Here is a 23148-nt window from a genome sequence, read left to right on the forward strand (position 1 = left end):
CTGTTCCATATTAGCAAAGTCAACGGTTAATGTTTAATTAGACGGAGATAGAAAGGAAAAGTTATCGTATATATGCTTCGAGTCATCTTCTCGCCGTACCTAGTCGGCAAATTGCCGATGGAGAAGGGCATAATTTCATGTGTTTGTTAAATGAAAAATATAAGTCGACATTTGATTACTCGGGAGATTAATATATGCATGTTTATTTAATATTTTTGCACATAAAAACAATTATTCTTATATCGATTGGACAGAATGTAATTGGGTGACGCCTATGTCACAAATAAAATCTGGCCGTGATACATATGCTCAGGTCCGGCTATACCTCTTCCTGCGCAAGACATAAGACATCACGTTACGAGTTAAAGTCAACCACACACCTGCCAGCTATCTGTCCCCGGCGAAGTTTATTAACTGCTTCTGGAAGTTGATCAATTGAGAATTTCTCATATATTGGTTTCACCAGACCCTAAGCATGTTGTCAACAAATAACCTAGGATATCACGGAGAACATAAGCTACTCACTCTCTGTGCTAGCTCAAGACACCGCTGTGTTGCAAGCATGCCCCCAACCATGGACCCTGTAATGGATATATTTCGAAGTACAAACTCGGCGGGATCGGCTCCAGCAATAGTACTTCCGGCGGGAGCTAAGAAATTTGTTGGTAGTTGTTCTATTAGAGATGGGGTAAAAAACAACGTACGCAGTCCGATACAAATTATCTTGCCTCCTATCCTCAGCATCTTTGGCGCCGATTGATACGCAGAAGGGCTCCCAGCGGTTACGAAAACTCCATGTGCGCCCTCTCCATCGGTAGTTTTTAATACCTCGTCGACGACATTAGTTGTTGGATCGGCGAAATCAACGAATGATTCACAGCCTAACTGCATGCAAAGGGTTCTCTTCGCCTCGCCCCCATCAATACCGACAACTCGCATACCCATAGCTCGGGCGATTTGGACTCCCATGTGTCCAACACCGCCACCGGCACCGGTAATGACGATCCAGTTTCCAGGCTTCAGCCTAGCCTCTTGTAGCTGGACTATGCATTAGAAAATTTCTTTTCTTGTGGTTGATTATGCGTACACATTGATACATTGTGCTACCTGAGCACATAAGTGGCCCAGCTGTAAAATCATCCACTTCGTCTGGGATACGGGATGTATAACGAGCAGGGCTGACTAAATATTGCTGATATGTTCCTGTGTTCATGCTTGGATGTTAAGATATATTGCTATAGTAGAAATTTAGGAAAGATCCACTCACCATTAACCATAAGACCCGTAGAGACTGCTTTGGAACAATACGTCTCCTTCCGGTCCCAACAACGCTCGCAGTTTAAGCAAACTTCCATCATAGGCTTCACGCCTGCTCGATCTCCGATCTTCCACCCTTTGACACCACTACCCATTTTCACGACCACTCCGGCCCCCTCATGTCCGGGTGAACGAGTGCCGAAATCACTCATCTTTGGCATTGGAAGATCTTCTAGCATATAGTGTAGATCGGAATAGCAAACACCAGTTGCGTTGAGGCGGAGCAGGAGATCATCGGGACCTTTATACAAGGCGCAATCGTGTTAACATAAATTTATTTTCTTTCCCTTCCTCTGATTTACTTATGGTAAGAGTGATATTATTTACCTGGTTCAGGAACTGCTACCTGCTTGACCACAAGCTGAAAGTCTGGTCCGAAACTTTCAACACAGCCAGCTTTACAGGTACTCGGAATCGAGATATCATTGACGTCCGAACTAACGCCTGACGTAGGTTTAGTAGACATTGCACTAATAGATGGCCTTTGTTGCTACAAAGCGTTGAGAATTTGGAAATAATCAATTGATTGACGGCTTAATATACTTTCACACGGGAATGCCGAACGCGGGAATCCCACGTTTTATTCCTCGCATTTCACCACTGCGTATTTTTAACGACGTCGCTATCTAAACGGGGCAGACTTCATTTGACAGCGGGTGGTACCCTTATCTCATGCAGACTCGCTTTTAATGAGTCAGTTTTGCGGGGGTTCGTGGGGGAATGTGATGGTCGAGTCAGCACAGAAGAGTCAGTGGGTCCATTTCAATCATTGGTCGACGGGAGATCTCCGGAGGACCCTTGCTTCATTCAATGTCTTGCTTCCTGTAATTATGCTCGGAGATTGTTTTGTTTCTGGTTTTCCGCTCGTGAAGGCTATTTATTCCCCGATTAATGTATAAATTACTGGGTCTCTTCCCCCCCTAGCCTTTCTTGCGCGTGTTATTTATCAAGGATATGGTGAATCCACACCCCTTTCAATTACATCATTAACTCACAACACTCCACGATGGGACTCCTGCTGGGGCTACGAGGTCGGAACCTCTACCGGCTTATGAGAGTTTTGTGCGGGCTATCCTTTATGATGTATGATGAGTATTTTATTTCAAGGTATAATAACCATGCTTACCATCCCGTCAGGTATGGTTACGATGCTGGTGTGTTAGGAGGCATTCTCAGCCACCCCCCATTCCTGCAGGCAATGGGCAATCCTACAGACAACTGGACAATCCCGATGATTTCCAGTAGCTATACGCTGGCGGCCTGCGTTACGTCCCTGTTTGTCACTAGCTTTTCGTTTCGTATTGGGAGACGAGGCTGTATCATCATTGGATGTGGCGGTGCGATTATAGGCGCTGCGATTCAGTCATCTTCTTACGGCGTACCACAGATCATCGTGGGGCGCTTGGTGACGGTATGATATCCCCAATGTATGCGAATAAATCTAATGGGTTAACTAATGCTCGTTTGTGCCGTAGGGATTTGGCATCGGTTGCATCTCCAGTTCAGTTCCGACCTACCTTGCCGAAACGGGTGTCAACATGGGTGATCGAGGACCAGCTGCTGCTCTTAATGGAGCGCTTTTAATAGTAAGAATGGATCTTTCTTTTCCAGTTCACGTTTCGCATCACTAACCAAAACTAGTCCGGAGTACCTTTGGCTTATTGGATGTCAGTAAAGAAAAGAGGATATATGTGTAATAACATCTAACGAATGCATGCACTAGTGATTATGGTTTCACGAAGACGTACACTCAGGCTTCATGGCGTGTTCCCATTGCGCTGCAATGCATATTTGCCATCATTGGCGGAGGTTTAATGATCTTCATGCCTGACACTCCTCGCTGGTATTACGCAAAGATGCGGTGAGAAACCCATTTTCCCCGTGATTGCTGTATTTCAAGTGACAAAGCAACTGACATGGAAATAAAAAGCATCGAAGAGGGTGATTCAGTCCTCTGCCGACTACATGACAAACCTCTAGATGACCCGCAGGTCCAGGAAACAAAACGAGAGATCCTAGCGGCGATGGAGAGTGAGCTGGAAGCTAACAAGTCCCTCCGTTGGACCCAATTTTTGACCATGGGAATTGTTGATCGCAGTCCTTTGCGCATTGCCAGGAGGCTTTCCATGTGTTTTTGGATCACGTTTATACGGGAGTGGATGGGGTTCGTTGTTGTCTTTTCTGTCCCTTGCTTTTTTCAATTGGATTATCCGGAAAAGAACTCAACGGCTAACAGTATTTCACAGAGTCAATGTTGTCGTTTACTATTCCACCATCATCCTTGGGAACACCGGAATTAGTCCCGAACTAGTTACACTTATGGCAGGGGTGATGAACACAGTTTTCGCTTTGGGTAAGTATATGCATAGGTTTTCGTTCTATTAATCCAATTGCCTAACTCTTTTACGCTGCTAGGAACGATCCCACTCATCTTCACCATTGAACGATTTGGACGTCGGAAGATTATGTTTTGGGGCGCAGTCGGCCTGTCCATCGCACTTCTTATCTTCATCATTATGATTGCCCTGCCACATCAAACAACCGCCACGCAATGGACCGCCGTAGCATTCATATTTATCTTTATATTTATCTTTGGGTACTCCTGGCAGGGGATAATTTGGCTTTATGCTGTGGAGATTTCGCCGTTGGAATATCGCCATATCGGTGCGTCATTTGCCAGTTTCGGAGAATGGCTGTCGAGTTTCTTGACGGTATTCGCTGGACCCATTGGCATTGCTCAGGTTGGTTGGAGAATGTATCTCTGGATTCTGGTCGGAGATCTTGTGGGTTGTGCGTTTATGTGAGTGGGCGAACTCCGATATTCGTATTTTCCCCCCTAACTGATATTACCTCTACAGATACTTTCTTTGCCCAGAAACAGGCAATCGTACCTTGGAGCAGGTTGATGAGCTATTCTATGTTCAATCAAGGTCGGACAAAGAATCTATAATAAAAGTTCCTATTGAGAAGTCTGGTGTGTGACAAGGCCAGCGGAAGAGAATGAAGACTAATTATCATTGACATTTTAAACCAATATTTTACGACAATTGTCAAATGAAATGGATTTCTAGTGGTCACCATCCAAAGTATAGAAGTGAGATGTATTATAGTATAGAACCAGAGCCAGGATGACGCTGTATGCATCAGCGTAGATAGAATATCCTTATTCTACTATAAGATTATAGTATCGTTGTCGCAGTCACTACCGAATTCGGTCTATCAACGTCGCAAGACAGCCAAAGTTCAAACGTTAAAATATGAATTTCCGTACAGTTATTTCCTTATTCAAATACAACTCTCACGAAAACGATAGTACACCAAATCAACATCAGTACACCAAACATATTACATGTACACAATTAGTGATGACAAGTGCCACTTTTTTATTGTCTCAATATGAACCCCCCTCCAATTCAAGAATGAAGAAAGGGGGGAAAGAGAAAGCATCCTAAATACGATCTGGCAAGCCTAATCGATCTTCATATGCTGGTATATCGTGTTTCATCTCCGGATAACGCGCCAAAAAAGCACGATCCATGCTCCAGCGACTCAGATCAAGTGCATATTCCATAAACTTGGATGATAGTCGGAAGCGATTTTCTCGAGAGTCAAAAGCATATATTTCATTATCGGGAAACGGCCAGTCAAAACACAAATGGTTGCAGTAGAACGAGGAGAATTCTCCTGTTTTTGTGTAGTTAGTGTATTCAAATACAAGGCGGTCACGAAGACCAGGCCTAAGCACGAAAATTAGTAAGGGGTCCAGATCTGGAAAATGAAATAGCGCTCACCAGAGAAGAAGATCAATCACTAATGGATGGGTAACATTGACCTGGGAGGGTCTTGGGCGTAACCAAGTAGGCAGTGCCTTTAGATTTTCTGGGGTTGGGTTCATGTGATACTAGTAGAAATGAACAGTATTAGCGTCAAGGTGAAAACTAAGCATAAGGAACAATGAAAATTAGCACCTTTATCAATGTGTGAGTGACAAACATAAGGGCGGCCTTCTGAGCCTTTGAAGTCCACAGCCCAAACACTCTCTCATCAATCAGTCGTAGCATTTTCCAGATTGGGTTCTCCCGTTCGCGTGAGTCAACCATATGCCAGCCACAGAAAATCGCTTGTAGTGGAACATCGGGGTCCACAGCATCGGGGCAGACAAAAGAGGGCGCTGACGCTAGAGCATTGTGGAATGCATCGTTGGAGACATCCCATTTTTCTTCATCTGCAGCAAGGGGTAGGAAAGGCAGGCCTAGGTAGGGGTCGCACGCAGCTTGGGAAAATTTGTCCACCATGATCTGCATTATGTTGGGGGATAGCAATGGACCAAGGCTTTGTAGCCCATTTGTCTCAACGGGGAATGAAAGTTGTTGATGCTCTTCAGGGAACTCCAAGATCCTCTCTTTGCCGCACAGACTGGACGATGTCGTGGATGAGGATTGGGAACACTGCTGACCGTCACGACAAGTTGTGTCACTGCCGCTGGAGCCTCTCTCCTCTTCGCGCGGTAGCGAAGTGGATTGACACACAGTACTACTGATAGATAATACCTTTGTGAGAGCGCCCTGCAGTTCGTCCAAACGGTTCTGCTGCTGTCGAATAGTCTCGATAAGACCGGCATGCGCGGCATTCTGGTCCTGCGACTTCAGCCGCGACACTTCTTCTTCCAGCATCTGCATGCGCTGCTTGTTGCGCTCTCGATTGGCGCGTTGGGCAAGACGATCGATCTCGCGTTTCCTCATCAGCCTAGCACGAGCAGCGGCGGCGTCTCCTCGAGGTCTGCCCCGAGACACCGGCGGGCTGGAAGCCATGGCGAAGCAAGAATAGTACTGGTTTTACCATCAACAAAAATCAACGTTTTTTCTCGATCGAGTCGCCTGGGCGTAATAGCACACCAGGCACTGCTTCTCATCGAACCGCGTAGTTAGGATCGAAGGTGAGGTCTATCCGGGGTACCCCGCATCTATGGACAACCGATCTCAACCCGAAACAGAGCGGCCATTGGCTATTCGGGGCGTCTTTCCGGCACTAAACGCAGATCATAAAACCTTATTCGGCGGCATTATCAAGCGATGATAATCGATAAGTTAGAGCTGAATAAAAGACTATTTGATAATATGGCAAATATAGTGACAGTTCAATCCAGTATACTACTGTATCGACTCGGAAGTTTCTTTGTAATGTACTCTAACAACCCCCGGTGGCGCCCGATCCAACACAAACATTGCCAGTACAATTCCACCCCTTAAGATTCTCAACATTTCCACACAAATACTAATTCACATTAGTACCGTTGGAAGCCACAACAAGATCAATATCTGTGATCATGATATTTCTGCATGGTTTGACCGCGCTGCACTGAAAACTAGCCACGTCGGCGGTGCCCTCGGTGGTGCCTTGTATCGATTTGAATGAAATATCGTAGATCTCGAATTTGGAAGATGTACAGTTTCCCTCCGTATCACTGAAGGTTGTACATTGTGAGATGGTAAATGGTGCGCTGCGTAAATTAGTTGCTTGCATGTCTTCAAACAGTAGATCGGCCGCGACTATGAGACCAATCTGGTTGGTTTTGAAGGGAGAACATATATGTGTCAATGCAACGTACAACCAAGGCCTCCGCCGGCTCCATTTGGCGGATATCCCACTTGCTCTCCTGTCCATGTTTTAAAGTATGCGGCATGTAGAGTGTTGTTGTAAGTGTTCCCCTTTGCGTGCAAGCGCTGTACGGTCTCGAAGGCTCCATCATATTGTCCAATACTTCCAATGGCAATACCGAGCCCATTGTAGAACTTGCAATCATAGATAGAAATATCCGTCGAATTAGCTTTAGACTTAGGCTATCGTCGCCATTGTCAACGGTCCAGTTGCGGAAGGTGATGTGAGAGCTGTAGATAGTATCGGCCCCATCTGTGTTGCCTATTGCTCTGTTAAACCGCGTGGAATGAGTATTACTGAGGTGGGACACTTACTTCCATGTCCGCCAGAGCTAGCTGTGTTGTTATCGTAAATACACTCAAACACGGCGTTTTGTGTGTGGATGATCGATAAGGTCCTGAACCGATGCATGCTTAATCACTTGTCTATAAGCGGTATTGAGGGAGTGCACACACCACATCTGGCTCCTTATAAACATGACTCCCTCAAATACTAGGTTCGTGGCATTGGCAATTGTCAAAGCGTGTGGCCTACCGGGGTAATTGACACTCCATCGATGTACGTGTACCACGCATCATCATTCCCATTCAATTACCCATATCCTTGGCCGTTGGCTTTGATGTTCTTACCACCCAAGATCCACGCCGTTGACTGATTTTGGTATCCGACTGGAAGAGAGTGGTTTAACCAGACTGGTAACTGATATTTGTTCCCCACTGAATCCGCAATTATATAAGTATACAACCACGAATTAGTTAATTTGACTTAGGAATACCAGTAGTGTTCCTTGAATGTCAATCTCACAATCTTGTAAAGAGCTTGTATTCATCACACTGTTGATGTGATAAGTCGTGTTCTCAAATACCACTTTTCCACCATGGCCGCACTTGTCAAATGCATCGAGGATGGAGGGTGTGTCATCAGTTGTATTTGACCCGGCAGCCTTGACAGTATATGTGTTAACCCCCGCGCAAGCGACAGGGGAGAAGATAAAGGAGAGAAACAAAAGTCGGCCGCAGATAGTCATAGTTAATTTGATATAAAGCTTGGAAATACTTTGGTATGATATTTTATTTCTAAGCCGTAGAAATCTAAGGCGTTATAAATCATCGATTTCTATAAAAACCTGAGCATGAGCTTCTCCGCAGCGGAGGTTGGAGGGTATTAGTCCATCAATCGGAAGATTTACGACCATTAAAGATTTTCGAAACTTGACAATAACGTAGAAAGACCTTTCTTTATTTGTTATTCCAAACGCGAATTGGCTGGAGAAGATAGTGAGATATTGTAACGCGTTTGACACGAGGCTTCGGTGATTTATACACCGAGATCCCCAAGACTTAAACATACCTGAGCGGGGGTGGTTTGTTTATCAGCATTTAATCGTCATGTTCAAGTTTTGTTAATGATAGTCGGGACATAATCCAAGACCATAGCCCAATATTGAATGTATCAACACCAGACTCATTATATAGATAGGAAACCATTATCATAAAAAAAAAAGTTACGTTTTGCATTATCAATTGATATGCAATAGGTAGTAAATTGATCTTTCAATGTTAAAGATCAATAAAAAATTTGAACACTACATATGTACCAGTTGACATTGGTTGATGTGGTATCAATGTCGGCTAGGTGGCTTTAGTTCGGTTTATTGACAGAAATACACGGTATAAAAGATAAATCGCTCGGACTTGATTGTAATAATATGATGTCAAACTAGAATCCCTTCGATACTCCAGCCAGACAATGCTACTGTTTCCAATACTATTAATAATCTATATAGTATCCTGATTCATAGAAACATCAGACAGAAACACACAGTGATAACCATGTAAAGAGTGCACGTGACAGGTACAGCCCCCAGCCAATCATCATTCAATGTAACCTGACAGTCTGGTATCATGCGCTAGGTCTAGAATGGAAGGTGCTCCGCTCCGATACATGCAATTATTGGCTGCAGCTGCCCCGCGGTGATAAGAAGAGTGGGTCCGGTCGCAGCAGCCGACCAAAGTTGACCAATCACAACGTTGTTATTCCCGTTTCGGTTAGCCTGATCGCCTTTGCGCACAATGGTAGGCGCTGATTGGTGAGCACGGCGACCACGCGAGAGGCTTGATTCTTTTTTATTTAACGCTTCGTCGCTCCTTCGCTTCGAGTCGCAAACCATAGACACAGTTTCTCTCTCTTTTTTTGTGTTCCTGATAGACTGACGTCTCCCTCTCGCCGACCATGGCCGCCATCGATCCAGAGAAGGGCCAGGGCGTGGCTACGACGACGATCGACCCACGGATCGCCGTCGACAATAGTTCCAACGACGAACCAAATCATGCTACCTACTCCTATGCGCCCAAGTCCGGCATCCTGGCCAGTCTCCGGGCCTTTGAGTCGCGAATGGACGAGAAATTCCATATAGAGTCGGAAGCCATCGATCGCAAGCGCCCCGAGAACAAGAAGCATGTGCCCTGGACGGAACAGCTGTCGATGGCCCTGCTGTGGGCAAGCGGGACAATGAACACATCCTGCTTCGCTACTGGCTTCCTGGGGGCGGAGTTTGGCCTCAGCTTGAAGCAGTCGGTTGTGGTCACCATCTTTGCATCACTTCTTGGAGGTTCCCTCACTGGCTTTTGCGCGACATTCGGCGCCGCGACAGGGTTGCGCCAGATCAGTGTTAGTCGCTACAGCTTTGGATGGTGGCCAAATAAACTTGTTGCGCTGCTCAACAGTATTCAGCAGATGGGCTGGGCGGCTGTATCATGCATCACTGGTGGCTTGGCCCTGACAGCGGTGTCCGATGGTCGTGTCTCCTTAGTCTTGGGTATTATTATCTTGGCCGTCGTTGCTTTGGCGATTTCGTTCATCGGACTCAAGGCTATTCTTGTCTACGAGCGATATGCTTGGGTGATTTTCTTCGTCATCTTCATGATTTTCTTCGGCGAGACTGGAAAGTATGCGGACAATACTACACCGGCCACGGTTTCCGGCCCTAATCTCTCTGCATCGGTTTTGAGTCTGTTGGCGATTGTGTACGGCTCGAGTGCATCGTGGTGTACAATGGCCAGCGACTACTACGTGCATTACCCCGTAGACGTCAGTCGTGTCAAGGTTTTCTTCATGACTGCCTTTGGCATTGGAATCCCTACCTCCATCGGCATGGTCGCAGGCTGCGTTGTGTCATCCGGCTTCAACAACCGGCCGGAATGGGGAGATATCTATGAAAACCAGGGCGTTGGCTACCTCATCCAGGACATACTGTATCCGCATGGTTTTGCCAAGTTCCTCCTCACTCTGCTTGTCTTGTCTGGAATCAATGTGAACGTGATCAGCATTTACAGTGCCGCTATCTCGTTTCAACAACTGTCCCGTCCTTTTGCTGCCATTCCTCGTTTCATCTGGACATTCTTCTGCTTCGCTTGCATTTTAGCGCTGGCATTGGGTGGCCGAGAGGAGCTCAACACATACCTGCAGGATTTCCTATCCTTGCTGGGCTACTGGTGCACCAGCTACGCCGTCATCCTGTTCGAGGAACATTACATCTTCCGGAAAGGCCGCTTCGACAGTTATGATCTCGAGGGATGGAATGACCCGGCCCGGCTGCCAATTGGTCTGGCTGCAGCCACCGCTTTCCTCCTCGGAGTCGTGGCTTGGTGCATGGGCATGGAGGAGACCTGGTTCATTGGGCCCCTTGCAAAGACCATTGGAAAGTCTGGTGGAGACGTCGCGAACGAATTCACATTCGTCGTGACTGCTCTGACGTATCTCCCTGCAAGGTATCTGGAGCTCAAATATTTTAGACGGTAGCGTATAGTATGCCCTACAGCAAGATCAACGAGTAAATCGTTTTACTTTCACTGTACAGTAATTAAAACGAGCAGGTCAGATCTAATCTATGCCCTGGCATAATACGAAACCTCCCTGCTATTCCCGACCTGAAAACATCCTCGGTCCACTGCAAGGTGATCGCACGCGTAAACCAAGCTTTAATCTACCAGTATATATTCTGGGCATTCTTTAATGTATGGATTTGCAGACGCGTTGTAGCCACTGACCAGAGACGCGATGGCCACTAATACTGTTTTTAAAATTTCATATATCATACCCGTTGGCTCCAAACACATCGATATCAACTGGTAATTGACCACAGGAACAATGATCATCACACAGCCTTTCGGATGGAGGAACTATCATGGCAAAATTAAAATTAGCCATGACCATGAATCGGAAAAGATAAGTGTCGATCCCCGAACTTATTGAACCAAATATGCTCTTCGGAGATGCGGACGGCTTGGCTCATTCGGATATTGACTAATAGTCCGTTTTCTTCGACGTGGCCTAGTCTTGAGTTTCCATTTAATTGTTTTGTTTGTTTTTTTTATTTTAAATCGTGAGTGAACTCTTGATCAAACATATGAACATGAGCTTCGGTCGGTTCATTTCAGCCGTCGTGTGAGAAATATCAATTGCTGTACCAATTCAATGTTGATTCAACCATCAATATGACGAATTGTAGTACAATAAGTTATAATTTACCTAGTCATGTTATCTCCATGTGCTCTGGCCTGATTTATCTATCTTACATTAAAAATAACCATAAACTTTGGCTAGTGACTAGGGGCATCCCATTCTAGTTCATGTCTAGTATTTATGAATGGTTCGGAAAGCTAAATAAAAGACTACTATCGTATTACTGACATAAAAGCATCTCTCCTCCCATCTATTTCTCCAAAAACCCTTCGTATTGATAGTCGTTACTCACAAACAACATATTCGGCCCTTCCTTTGAAGCAACGTACGCCCACCCTCAACGAACAACAAGAGGCAATATACAACAAAATGCAGTTTAAATCCTCTCAAACTACGTGTCTCATTTTAATTTTGGGACTTTTTTCAGCGTTCAGTCATTCCCTTCCAACAAAGAACAGCCAGCATGCGCGACACATACCGCGTCAGGACATCAAAACACCCCTTGGCCTCGACGTGAGCGATCTTGATCTCTCAGATATCTCACCAATCGAGGATGGATGGCTTGAACTAGACAACGACGATGGAGATGGAAATGATCTCGGATCGAGCTCCGTGTCGAATGCCAATGGATATCTGGGCTCGATCGGCTCCGGCCAAGCCGCCCAGAACGGAGATTCGTTGGAAGGCAGCAGTGCAGCGTGCAGTAAGTGTCGCGTTTTTTTGTTTATTTATTTTCACCTGCTTTAAAAATTACAATTTTTTTTTTTCGGTCATTGGTTGCTGATTCACGTCTAGGCTTGACAGGATGCGTGACATCGGCGGCTGCAAGCAACGCCAACAAAACCAGCACAAGTTCCACGAGCTCTGGGGGGGTACTCAATTCGCCTCTAATTGATGGTCCTCTTGTCGAGAATAACGTTTCACCGTCATCATCTGGTGGTGCAATTTGATCTAGTGCACATATCGTTTTGAAGACACGATGAAAACCCCCTTAGCAATTACCTTCTTGATGTTGTTGTTTTGTTTGCGTGGAGCCCCCTTTCGGCCCATATTTTAATATCTTTCTAATATCATTGTAATATACTTTTCGCATAAAATGTTATCCGGAATCCTTCCATGTTGTGGAGAAGAAGAAGAGAAATGTAAATTTCATCGGACAAACTTCCGAGCCATGAAATCCCCGCTCTAAACATTCCCCAGAGAGCTCGTCGACAACATTGTACATATAACAAGATCTATCACAACTACACTATCAATATTATTGATGCTATGACCGTCGCCATGATCGAAAACCCATTAGCCATCGCTTCGGTTTCCCTAGGGCAGCACCCATCCCATGCGCTGCCCGAAAAAATCGCCGCCGCCGTAGCCAACGATTTCTCTGCTGTGGAAATTGTATATGCAGACCTTGCAGCATATGCTGCCTCACAGGGTCGTCTGTCAACATTGGAAGATGCAGCCAGAGAAATTGGGGACCTGTGCGCTACACAAAATATATCTATTCTTTCTCTGAATCCTTTCAAGAATTTCGAAGGACATCGTTCGCCTTTGGAGGACCGACTCAAGACAGCGCGGCACTGGATTGAAATCGCGCATTTACTAAAGGCAAAATACGTCCAGGTACCGTCTCAGTTTGACCGAGATGACAGCTGCGGAAATGAAGATGTTATGGTTTCGGAGCTTCAAGGGCTAGCAGACCTGGCAGCGGAAATTGCGCCGCAAGTTGGTATCGCTTACGAGGCCGTGGCCTGGGGATGTTATGTCGATACTTGGCAAGATTCACTACGTATTGTCCAGTGTGTAGATAGACCAAACTTTGGTCTGTGTCTTGACTCTTTCCATGTTGCTGCGCGGCTTTGGGGGGATAATACCGCTGAATCTGGCAAAAAAGAAGGCGATGTTCAGGGAATTTTGGGGGCGTCATTGACGGAATTCGTGAATAATTGTCCCATGGACAGAATATTCTACATGCAACTATCAGATGGAGAGAGATACGCGCCTCCGTTGAGCCCTGAGCACAAATTCTACGATTCCACATTTCCGCCGGCACTCACCTGGTCGAGACATACAAGACCGTTTCCCTTGGAAGTAGAGATGGGTGGCTATATGCCGGTTTTGGATATTGCAAAGGCCTGGTTGGTGGATAAAAAGTGGAAGGGGTACGTCTCTTTTGAAATATTTGACTGGAGAATGAGGGACGAAGAAAATGGACCAGTGTTGAATGCACAGCGAGGGCGTCGATCCTGGGAAAAACTGATTGCTGCAATACAGTAAAATGGGAAAAGGCTGATCATTGGACATTTATAATTCTATGTACAAATAGTCTAGTATACTGCAGAAGACTTGAAATATATACATAGTTTAAGATGAAACGATACCTCCATCGACTTTAAGTGCGCCGCCAGTCAAAAATTGAGCATCATCACTGGCAAGGAATGACACCAGAGCTGCCACATCCTCAACCTCTGCCCACCGGGCTAATGGTACGGTTGACAGCATCTGCTTCATTCTCTCCGGTGGCCATGCTGCCTGGAACATGGGCGTGTTGACGCCGCATGGATGAACCGTGTTTACCCGTATTTTGTACTGACCCAGCTCTGCTGCTGCCGTGAGACATAGACCGCGCAGCGAGTATTTGGCACTTGAATAGGCCACAAGACCTGGTGTTGCACGCAGGCCGGCGATGGACGATGCGAGCACAATACTTCCTCCTTTCCCAGCATCGCGCATGGCGCGTCCAGCGTGCTTGACGCCTAGGAAAGCTATTTCCATTTTAGATCGCTTTACGCAAAAGGATGCAGAGGACGACATACCAGACCGCGTATTCACATTGATAACCTTATCCCACAGATCCACTTCCGTATCGAGAATACTCGTGGCCGAATAAGACATGCCAGCAGAGAGAAAAGCAACATCTAATCCACCGAAATGGGCAACAGTCTCATCTACATACTTTTTCACGTCTTCTTCCGCCGTCACATCGGCCTTGATGGCCAATGTTTTTTTGTCGCCAGTCGCAGCAGCCTCAGGCACAGCATCGTGCAATTTCTTCTCGGCGTCGCTTAGTTTCGTGGCATCAATGTCAACGAGAGCGACCTTGGCGCCTTCGAGCAGAAACCGGCGCGCTGTCTCATAGCCAATGTTCCCCGCGGCGCCTGTGATCAGAGCGATTTTACCCCGAAGCCGGCCGGGGATAGGCTCCGGTAGTGAATTTGGACGTTCACTCATTATGGCTTTTTTTCCCCTGTTGTGTATAGTTGTTGTGTTGGAAATTTGCGCTTATACTAGCTGGTGTTTCTCTATCATTTGAGGCACACAGTGATGGTGGTTAAAACATGTGCAGGATTGATCGCTCCCGGATAGAAGGCCGGTGTTTGTCGGGCTAAGAAATACCCGTTGTATCTCAAAAATAGACAAGACTCCACATATTATTAGGCTTTGTAGTGTTCAACACAAAATCTGGAGTAGAATGCTGGTTCCGACTAAGTGGTACCTGTGCATGTGTCTAGGAATAATATACTAACGTATTGATGCATGCTTGGCAGAGAAAAGGTTTGTATCGTAGTGAGATGAATAGCTCAACAAAAATAATTATCTATCACTAATCATGGGAAACGTTTCTCAAAAAAAAAAAAAAGGGACATCTGGATTTAGTACGTTTTGCAAAAATCCCATATCTGTCTAGAGCGTGTTAGTAATTTCAAGTGTCACAATGACTAGTCTGTGCTACATGTTGCCAAACACAACAGTGAGTCAGGGAAATGACAATCGAGCTCCTAGTTTTTCTTTTATCATATTAAACTCTACGTCCGAATGCATCAAGTATTGTTAGATTCTCCAGGAGTGGTGATGCTTCTAGCCCCGACTTCCTAAATAGGAAACAATCTGGGAGCCATACTAACCCGCGCACCTACGCGAGTACAATCTGCTGAAACACCAAACCGGCACCGAAAAAGGCTTGTAACTTATATTAGAGGGCTGGAATATTTATGTTACTGAACATGATATCGTGTAAGTCATTTCATCTACCATAGACTTTTATAACCACATACCTGGTGTATTTTCCCTCTCGCCGAATACAACGCCGTTTAGCGCTGACAAAATTCGATCACGGGTTCCAAAAAAACAAAAGCGATTGTAAATGGAACATCATGTGAACTGATCGGAACAATCCGTAACGGAGTTCTAACACCGTTGCCGCCAAAAAGAGCCCGCCCAAGACAGCGCAGTCCATCTCCCGAGAGCCAGGCATCGTCAGTTGCGGAGGAGCCCCGAAAAAATGAATACGACGTGAGCGTAGGTCTGGAGTTGGTTCTAAGTGATGTAAACGACATCAAACCTCCCCATACGAGCAGTCTCCACGACCAGACCAAAAGTATCGAAGACAGCCAAGAAGAAATTCGCTGGATCTATGAAGAGCTATGCAATGTCGCCAACCTTCTCACCCGCCGATGGAACTCAAATGTTGAGTCGATGAGTTCTAGCAGATATGCTTACCACCAATTTGCTCCGATGAGAAGCCAATTCAAGGAGAATATGACGATTGATCATAAGTGGCCATACGATGAATGGGTCATCGGGTTTTCACGGAGTCTCACTGATGAGTTTCTTCCAAGGTGTACGCTGGTGCAATGATCTGTTCCTGGTGGCAACGACAGCCTGTTGACATTTTGATTTTAGTCCCATTCGAGTTCCGATCACCGACGGTTCCCTACGAGAACCTCGATATATTGCTCGTCGAAGTCGAAGAACTCATGGGATTCCTTCGTTCCGTCGCAGATGTGGCTGTCCTCAGCAACTGTGGTCTTCACGTCCAAGTATCTCGATCCCGCTCATTGTGGACTATCAACGAGTTGAGAATGTGGAGGCGTAGTATACTCTTTTTCCAACAGCCCCTTCGGCAGATCTTGCCTGAGCACCGTCGAGTGCGCCGCTTGTCGGGTTATCCACTAGCAATCAATTTTGGTCTTCATGAGCAACCCCACCCGAACGACAACCAGGATTTGGACTGGTACGGCTATCTCCTGAACCCCGAGGAAATAGAGGCGCCGAAGTATAACGTGAATCCTCTCGCGCCTATTTTCACACCGGAAAGTCTAAAGCAAGACGACCAGCTCGAGCTAGCACCTGGCCTAGCGTTCGACTATGTTGTCGAATTTCGAGGCCCGGAAGGAATACACAATGCAGACGAATGCATCCCAGCAGTCGATCTGGCAGTGAGTTTCGCACATGCTTCACTAAGACAAGGCGGCGCGAGACAGCTTCAAGAGTATCAGCCAACCATTGACGGGCTCTATAACTTCTTAACGTCAGCCAAGGTTGAAGGCATGATCATGCATCTGGATAGGTACTTTGGCCCCTTCGTCGACGGCTCTAGCTCCGACTTGTAGAGGCTCAAGCTGCCTGTCCCTTGCGAACATAGGCCATGTCTAGGTTTTTTCACCCATTCTTTCAGTTCTCTATGACACTATGGTGCAGTCTTTGCTTCAATAGTATGAATAATAAGAACATTCCAGGTAGATTCAATTTCCGGGTAGAAGGCCGAGCGCGCGCGAAAGTAGTATGGTGAGCCCTAAGCCCGCCTCGGCAAGTTAATGGAAGCCAATCGCCTCTACACACTAAGTAACGTTTAATTAGGTCGCTCGGGCTAGCTGCTTTCCACGGCATAGTCCTTACGCGGCCGTCGGGCTGGTTTCCGGCCAACCTGTCCGCTGGAGGAATCAATAACGCCTCGTGGCTCGCGATTTGCTACGGTTATGATCTTCCCCGGTCCCCCGCGGGGATTCCCTGGATTTGCTCTGCAGCAGCATCTCTCCGCATTTTTGCCTCTCCATTTTTTCGCGAGTTCTCCTTCTTTGCATGCTCGCTTTACCCCGGATCGAACCACTACTTCAAGGCCCTCTTCCCCGCAGAAACGTGGTGGATGCCTCTTTGGAGACCACACAGTCTACAGCATCAGCCACCATGCGGAATCCCTTTGCATTGTCGGGCGCCGTTGGCGACAACATTCCACGACAGATCTTTGGATATCGTATCTATCTAGTTGCATTTTCTGCAACATGGGTAAGACCTCGCCACACCGGAGAAAGGGAGGTACGGCACAATGCTAAGCATAGAAACAGGCCTCTGCCATGTACGGCTATGACTCTGCTTTCATCGGGGGTACCCTGAGTCTGCCATCGTTCCAAACTTCCTTCGGCCTCGATCCAGAGAGCAGTGAGTACACTAACCTCTCATCAAATATTGTGTCAACTTTCCAAGCCGGCGCCTTTTTCGGCGCCATCTTTGGCTTCTTCCTGGCCGAGCGATTTGGCCGAAAGCCGACCATTCTCTTGTCCGGAATTATCTTCTCCATCGGTGTCATCCTCCAGCTTATCGGTCACCTCGGTCTCCTCTATGGTGGCCGAGCATTGACTGGGCTGGGCATTGGCGCAACTTCAATGATCATTCCGATCTACATATCCGAGTGTTCCCCCGCGCTGATCCGCGGCCGGATGGTTGGCATGTTCGAGATTATGCTTCAAATTGCCCTGGTATTTGGCTTCTGGGTGAACTATGGCGTGGAAAAGAATATTTCTGGCTCAACGGCGATGCAGTGGCGGATTCCAGTTGGCATCCAGCTGATCCCGGCCGGCCTCCTGCTCATCACGATGTCCTTCATGATCGAAAGCCCGCGATGGATGGTGAGTAAGAACCGCACTGAAAAGGGACTCAAGGCGCTTTCTTGGGTGCGCAACCTCCCTGCGGATCACCCGTATGTGCAGCAAGAACTGTCTGAGATCCAAGCCGGTGTCGAGCACGAACTTCAACTGGTCAACAGCAGCCGATCCTCATGGCAGGTGATGCGCGAGTGCGCTGCTCCAGGCGTGCGTAATCGGATTATTGTTTCTGTTTCGATGATGCTGTTGCAGAACTTGACTGGGTAAGTTATCAGTCTTTGTAAAACACTCCTATGAGAATTCCTTTTTTCCACTGACGGAATGATTATAGCATCAACGCAATCAACTACTATTCTCCAACAATCTTCAAATCTATCGGATTCACTGGCACCTCAGTCGGCCTGCTCGCTACTGGTGTCTACGGCCTCGTCAAAATGGCCACGACCATGGTCTTCATGGTATTCATCGTCGACAAATTTGGCCGCCGGCCCGCCCTTCTCGTGGGAGCAGTTGGAGCTGCCATTGCCATGTTCTATCTGGGCGTCTACTCGGAACTTAGTGAATCTTTTGATAAAGTGCCTCCCAAGGACTCTGGTGCCAACGCCGCCGTTGCTATGATCTATATATATGCTATCTTCTACGGATTCTCCTGGAACGGCATACCCTGGATCTTTGCGTCGGAAGTGCTACCAACACGTGTTCGCACGCTGGGCATGATGTTTGCCACTTGCATGCAGTGGCTGGCACAGTTTATGATCGTTTACTCCTTACCACATATGGTGGCCTCCATCAAATTTGGAATCTTCTATTTCTTTGGTGCTTGCACCATTGTCGCCTTAGTATTTGCGTATCTATTCGTTCCGGAGACCAAGGGAGTATCGCTCGAAGAAATGGACCTTCTATTTGGAGACGATGTTAGTGTTTGGGCGTCGAAGGCCTGGAAGCACTATCAAGAGTTCCGCGAAACTGGAATGACCGTGAGCGAGCTTCATGGGGTAGAGAAGGGTGACAAGGTGGAGTATGTGGAAAATGTATGACTGTCCACGGATGTATAGTCGAATTTGTTTTCAGTTAGTTAATGAGCCTACGGACATAACATCAATTGATTTTCATCACCACATGTGCAACAAAATATAATTTTCGCTGAGCGCTTTCTGTTCTTTAATGCACATGCAACTAGACATACGTGGATATATACATGTAGTTAAGTAAATATAACATTTGGACGTTTGAAACAGTGTTAAACAGTTGTGATAAATTAGCAGTATATTATTGATTGACAACAATGTCAGCTCGTAGAGCTTTTCCCAACCACACTGATGATGTATATCATGGAGGATTACACAATGACAAATATTTGTAACCCATTATTGCAACGGTCCTGATTGACTTTCTGGTTGGCTTCTTTTTCCTTTTTTTTTTTTTTTCCTGTCAAAATCAAACAGCCCTGGCGACAAATGTGGATCATATAGGATCGACAGCGACCCACCAATGAGGCATTTTCCCTTCAAAAACCCGTATGTTGTCGCATTAGTATGGTGGCCTAGTTGTTGTGATTGGGGCGATAACGCAGACTATTGGCTGATAGCCTGATGGGCGTCTCTGGGCATCTGGATTATTCTGCAGATACGTGACATATCGGAAACTCTATCCTGATTTGTGCAGATGGATGATTGTCACTTTTAAATGGGGCACTTCGATTTTTTGGACTTTGCACTCCTATTTAAAGAGGCGCAAGCAGCGCACTCGTATATCAAAAAGCATGTATTCGACTAGGAACGTGTTCAAACCACAATGGCGGAAGATAGTTCTTTCACAAGCGATGTGTTCGCACCGGGGACAGACGAAAATCTCAAGATAGAGAATCTTGGGTATCAACAGGGTATGCCTAGTGTCATCGAGTTGTCGATAGGAAAGTACTGAAGTGCTTAGAACTCAAGCGATCATTTGGCTTTTTCGATATGGTTGGATTTAGTTTTAATGTCGTTACTTGGTAAGATCATCCCAGTGGACAAACAGGCACCCTACTCACATGGTTGATAGCTGGACGGCATTGAGCGCTGTGTTCATTGTCGGAGTAAACGCCGGTGGACCGCCTGTGATGATTTATGGATGGATTGGAGTCTGTATGGCTACCATGATCGTGGCTCTGTCAATGGCAGAAATGTGTGCACGGTGGCCTGTTGCTGGAGGCCAATACTCATGGGTGGCCTTAATGGCGCCATCCGCAATCTCTCGACAAATGTCATACATGACCGGCTGGTTTATGTTGACAGGTAAGTTCTCGTGTCTAATTATTCAAGTGGCCTTCCACCCTAATGGTGCTTTAGGAGTCCTAGCCATGGGCGCTGTCAACAATAACATCCTATCGAACTTTGTTCTCGGACAGGCCAACATTGTATTTCCGGAATACACCATTGAGCGCTGGCACACGGTACTTGTCTCGTATGCAGTGGCTGTTGTAGCTCTGGCCGCAAATATTTGGGCGCCTCACCTGCTAAGCCGACTATCACGAGTAATTCTACTATGGAATATAGGTTCTTTTATCACAGTTACTATTGTGCTGCTGGCAACCAACGACCATAAGCAGAACGCGGCATTTGTTTTCAAAGATTTTCATAATGAGACTGGTTTTGGGCCGGCCATGGCAACAGTAATCGGCATTCTTCAAAGCTTTTTCGCTATGTGTTGCTACGAAACACCAAGCCACATGTCCGAAGAAATGACCCATGCATCTCGTGATGCCCCAAGGGCTATCATAATGACCGTCCTCATCGGAGCTACAACGGGCTTGATATTTTTAGTGACCCTTTGCTTCTGTATCGGAGATATCAGCTCCACTGCAGAGACCCCGACAGGTGTTCCTGTAATTCAGATCTTTTATGACTCAACAGGGAGTAAAGGGGCGACTTGTTTCTTGGCTAGCTTGTTTGATGTGATCGTCATTTTTTGCGCAGTGAGTCTTATGGCAGAGGGTTCTCGAATGATCTTTGCATTCGCTCGCGACCACGGTTTACCATTCTCTGGGATTCTTTCTCAAGTCAATCGCAAAAAGCATGTTCCCATATACGCCATTATCACAACGGCGGTCATACAGATGGCTTTTAATTCGATTTATTTCGGCACTGTCACAGGCTTCAACACTATAATTTCGATTTCGACCACGGGGTTCTGTAAGTTCTCTTTTAGGGGCAATTGAACTTCACCCAACTAATCCTCATAGATGTTTCGTACGCGTTTGTTCTCCTCGCACGCTTACTTGGCTATATCTGGGGCGACCGAGCTGCAACGACTTTCTCGGGTCCTAGCTCTCTCTCTGTGACGCTATCACTTACGCTGAATGCGATTGGCTTTGTTTTCCTGGTGTTTGCCGTGATTACCTTCAATTTTCCATCGGTAGCTCCAGTTGAGAAGCTATCAATGAACTATACAAGTGCAGCCATCGGGGTTGTTTCTCTGCTCAGTATTCTGACATGGGTCACGACCGGCTACAGGCATTTCCATGGTCCTGTTGATGTGCGGAAAATGGGTGCTGAGACATGCCGGGAAGTTGTTTCTAAAAACAATTAGTCTAGTCAGAGAGTATGATCACTTGAAAATTTTAAGAACCCGGGCAGACGGGCTTTTACTGCATGCTTTATTTAGTAGAATAACTACATCTTACCCCTGATAATGAAGATATAATGTTAAATAGTATACAAGGTGTATTAACACGTCATTCTTGCCTCATTGCAACTTGACCGGCTTTGTCACGGAATATCACCTTTCTAACTCTCATTTCTCCATATATTGAACTCAAAGTTCATTTGATAACATAGGGAACAGCATATTTTGGCTATATGAAAGTTTTCTACGGCCGAGAACACCGGAGGGATTTGACATTACGAGTAACCCATGACGTCACCTCCAGTCATCATATTGCTGAATCAGGATAAAACTAGTCGTTAATTCGTTATTCTCGTGTCAATATACGTCCCTTGTGTCTTCTCACAGATGATGCTAGAGTATTGTGGTAGATTGTTGAAAAGATACTCCCCGTGGATGAATCCACCAACTGATAACTTCGTCCTTTCCGCTGATGGCTCGTCAGTCAGTGTTCCTATTTGATTTTTCCTTGGGTTTTCCTCCAAAGACTATTTTTAAATAACATATATCAGGCACAAGGAGGACGAGAATACCAGGAGGATCGTTATACTATTGTCTTGCCGGCACAATTCTCAAATAACAGTTCCGAGGACATAGGATTTTTTGCCGTTTACGATGGGCAGTATGTACAAATTCCTATCGCATGATCTACCACTCTACCTACTGAACCACCAACCTATATTAGTGCAGGTGTGGACACCGCCAATTTCGCATCACAAAGACTTCACACGATTTTGAAGGATCAGCCGGACTTCCGAGATGGGGATTACAAGACAGCAATAAAATCGGCCCTGGCCGAGGCCGATAAGCAGTTATTTGATCTATCGAAACTGGGAAGAAGTGATGGTATTGAAACTGGATCGACAGTGGCACTATGTCTAGTCAACCTAACCACAGGCTCTATTGTGGTTGCAAATCTCGGCGATTCTCACGTACTGCTGGGGGAACCATCCATGGTTTCCAGGGGGTGCTCCATTGTACGCGAATCGCTCATTTCTTGAAAATTTCTCCCAACTGATATAGATCAATAGCGGCGACTATCCAAGGCTCACAAGCCGGAGGATTTGGCCGAAAGAATTCGTATCGAGCACGCAGGCGGCACAGTCAGTACTGTTACCGGGCAGCCACGAGTTGGTAAGACGTTTGGATTCGACCAGCCAGCCAGCCAGGTTTGAGTGGATGGTAACTTTTAAATACAGGATTTCTTAATGTGTCACGCGCCCTTGGAGATCAGCAATACAAGAAACAGGTAAGCGGCAATGAGGCAGAATCTGGACCAGCGACAGACATCGCCAAGGGACCTTCGCGGAAAGTAGGGGGAGATTTTGTCTCAGTCCTACCGCATATCACAACTACGCAACTATCTAAGCATGGCCGGTCTATTTTGCTTCTAGTTACAGATGGA

The 23148-nt window shown here is 46.3% G+C and overlaps 9 protein-coding genes across 9 annotated transcripts; 5 read left to right on the top strand and 4 right to left on the bottom strand.

The window, feature by feature from the left end:
- Positions 1–309: 309 nt before the first annotated feature.
- Positions 310–1783, bottom strand: TRUGW13939_07510 (uncharacterized protein; the record flags this gene model as incomplete). Its single annotated transcript, XM_035490649.1, has 7 exons — positions 310–331; positions 381–469; positions 526–650; positions 705–1038; positions 1088–1203; positions 1268–1558; positions 1645–1783. The coding sequence occupies 7 exons, from the start codon at positions 1781–1783 to the stop codon at positions 310–312; spliced, it is 1116 nt and encodes a 371-aa protein (XP_035346542.1).
- Positions 1784–2323: 540 nt separating this feature from the next.
- TRUGW13939_07511 (uncharacterized protein) lies at positions 2324–4299 on the top strand (the record flags this gene model as incomplete). Its single annotated transcript, XM_035490650.1, has 9 exons — positions 2324–2400; positions 2455–2728; positions 2793–2903; positions 2959–2984; positions 3041–3178; positions 3248–3481; positions 3564–3670; positions 3733–4117; positions 4176–4299. 9 exons carry the CDS (start codon positions 2324–2326, stop codon positions 4297–4299), a joined length of 1476 nt encoding a protein of 491 aa, XP_035346543.1.
- Positions 4300–4765: 466 nt separating this feature from the next.
- TRUGW13939_07512 (uncharacterized protein) lies at positions 4766–6128 on the bottom strand (the record flags this gene model as incomplete). The annotated part of the gene is made up of 3 exons (XM_035490651.1): positions 4766–5054; positions 5109–5218; positions 5286–6128. The coding sequence occupies 3 exons, from the start codon at positions 6126–6128 to the stop codon at positions 4766–4768; spliced, it is 1242 nt and encodes a 413-aa protein (XP_035346544.1).
- Positions 6129–6591: 463 nt separating this feature from the next.
- On the bottom strand, positions 6592–7386 carry TRUGW13939_07513 (uncharacterized protein; the record flags this gene model as incomplete). The annotated part of the gene is made up of 4 exons (XM_035490652.1): positions 6592–6866; positions 6926–7040; positions 7094–7236; positions 7290–7386. The coding sequence occupies 4 exons, from the start codon at positions 7384–7386 to the stop codon at positions 6592–6594; spliced, it is 630 nt and encodes a 209-aa protein (XP_035346545.1).
- Positions 7387–9207: 1821 nt separating this feature from the next.
- On the top strand, positions 9208–10776 carry TRUGW13939_07514 (uncharacterized protein; the record flags this gene model as incomplete). Its single annotated transcript, XM_035490653.1, has 1 exon — positions 9208–10776. The coding sequence occupies one exon, from the start codon at positions 9208–9210 to the stop codon at positions 10774–10776; it is 1569 nt and encodes a 522-aa protein (XP_035346546.1).
- Positions 10777–11808: 1032 nt separating this feature from the next.
- On the top strand, positions 11809–13713 carry TRUGW13939_07515 (uncharacterized protein; the record flags this gene model as incomplete). Its single annotated transcript, XM_035490654.1, has 3 exons — positions 11809–12142; positions 12235–12311; positions 12640–13713. The coding sequence occupies 3 exons, from the start codon at positions 11809–11811 to the stop codon at positions 13711–13713; spliced, it is 1485 nt and encodes a 494-aa protein (XP_035346547.1).
- Positions 13714–13800: 87 nt separating this feature from the next.
- TRUGW13939_07516 (uncharacterized protein) lies at positions 13801–14667 on the bottom strand (the record flags this gene model as incomplete). Its single annotated transcript, XM_035490655.1, has 2 exons — positions 13801–14201; positions 14253–14667. The coding sequence occupies 2 exons, from the start codon at positions 14665–14667 to the stop codon at positions 13801–13803; spliced, it is 816 nt and encodes a 271-aa protein (XP_035346548.1).
- Positions 14668–15718: 1051 nt separating this feature from the next.
- On the top strand, positions 15719–16829 carry TRUGW13939_07517 (uncharacterized protein; the record flags this gene model as incomplete). The annotated part of the gene is made up of 3 exons (XM_035490656.1): positions 15719–15729; positions 15795–16057; positions 16120–16829. The coding sequence occupies 3 exons, from the start codon at positions 15719–15721 to the stop codon at positions 16827–16829; spliced, it is 984 nt and encodes a 327-aa protein (XP_035346549.1).
- A 469-nt stretch (positions 16830–17298) lies between these two features.
- TRUGW13939_07518 (uncharacterized protein) lies at positions 17299–22918 on the top strand (the record flags this gene model as incomplete). The annotated part of the gene is made up of 11 exons (XM_035490657.1): positions 17299–17502; positions 17562–18361; positions 18430–19116; positions 19907–19980; positions 20031–20091; positions 20142–20374; positions 20429–21271; positions 21322–21647; positions 22256–22365; positions 22429–22720; positions 22775–22918. 11 exons carry the CDS (start codon positions 17299–17301, stop codon positions 22916–22918), a joined length of 3774 nt encoding a protein of 1257 aa, XP_035346550.1.
- Positions 22919–23148: the final 230 nt, after the last annotated feature.

This window comes from Talaromyces rugulosus, chromosome IV (assembly GCF_013368755.1).
Source record: "Talaromyces rugulosus chromosome IV, complete sequence".
Classification (NCBI taxonomy): domain Eukaryota; kingdom Fungi; phylum Ascomycota; class Eurotiomycetes; order Eurotiales; family Trichocomaceae; genus Talaromyces; species Talaromyces rugulosus.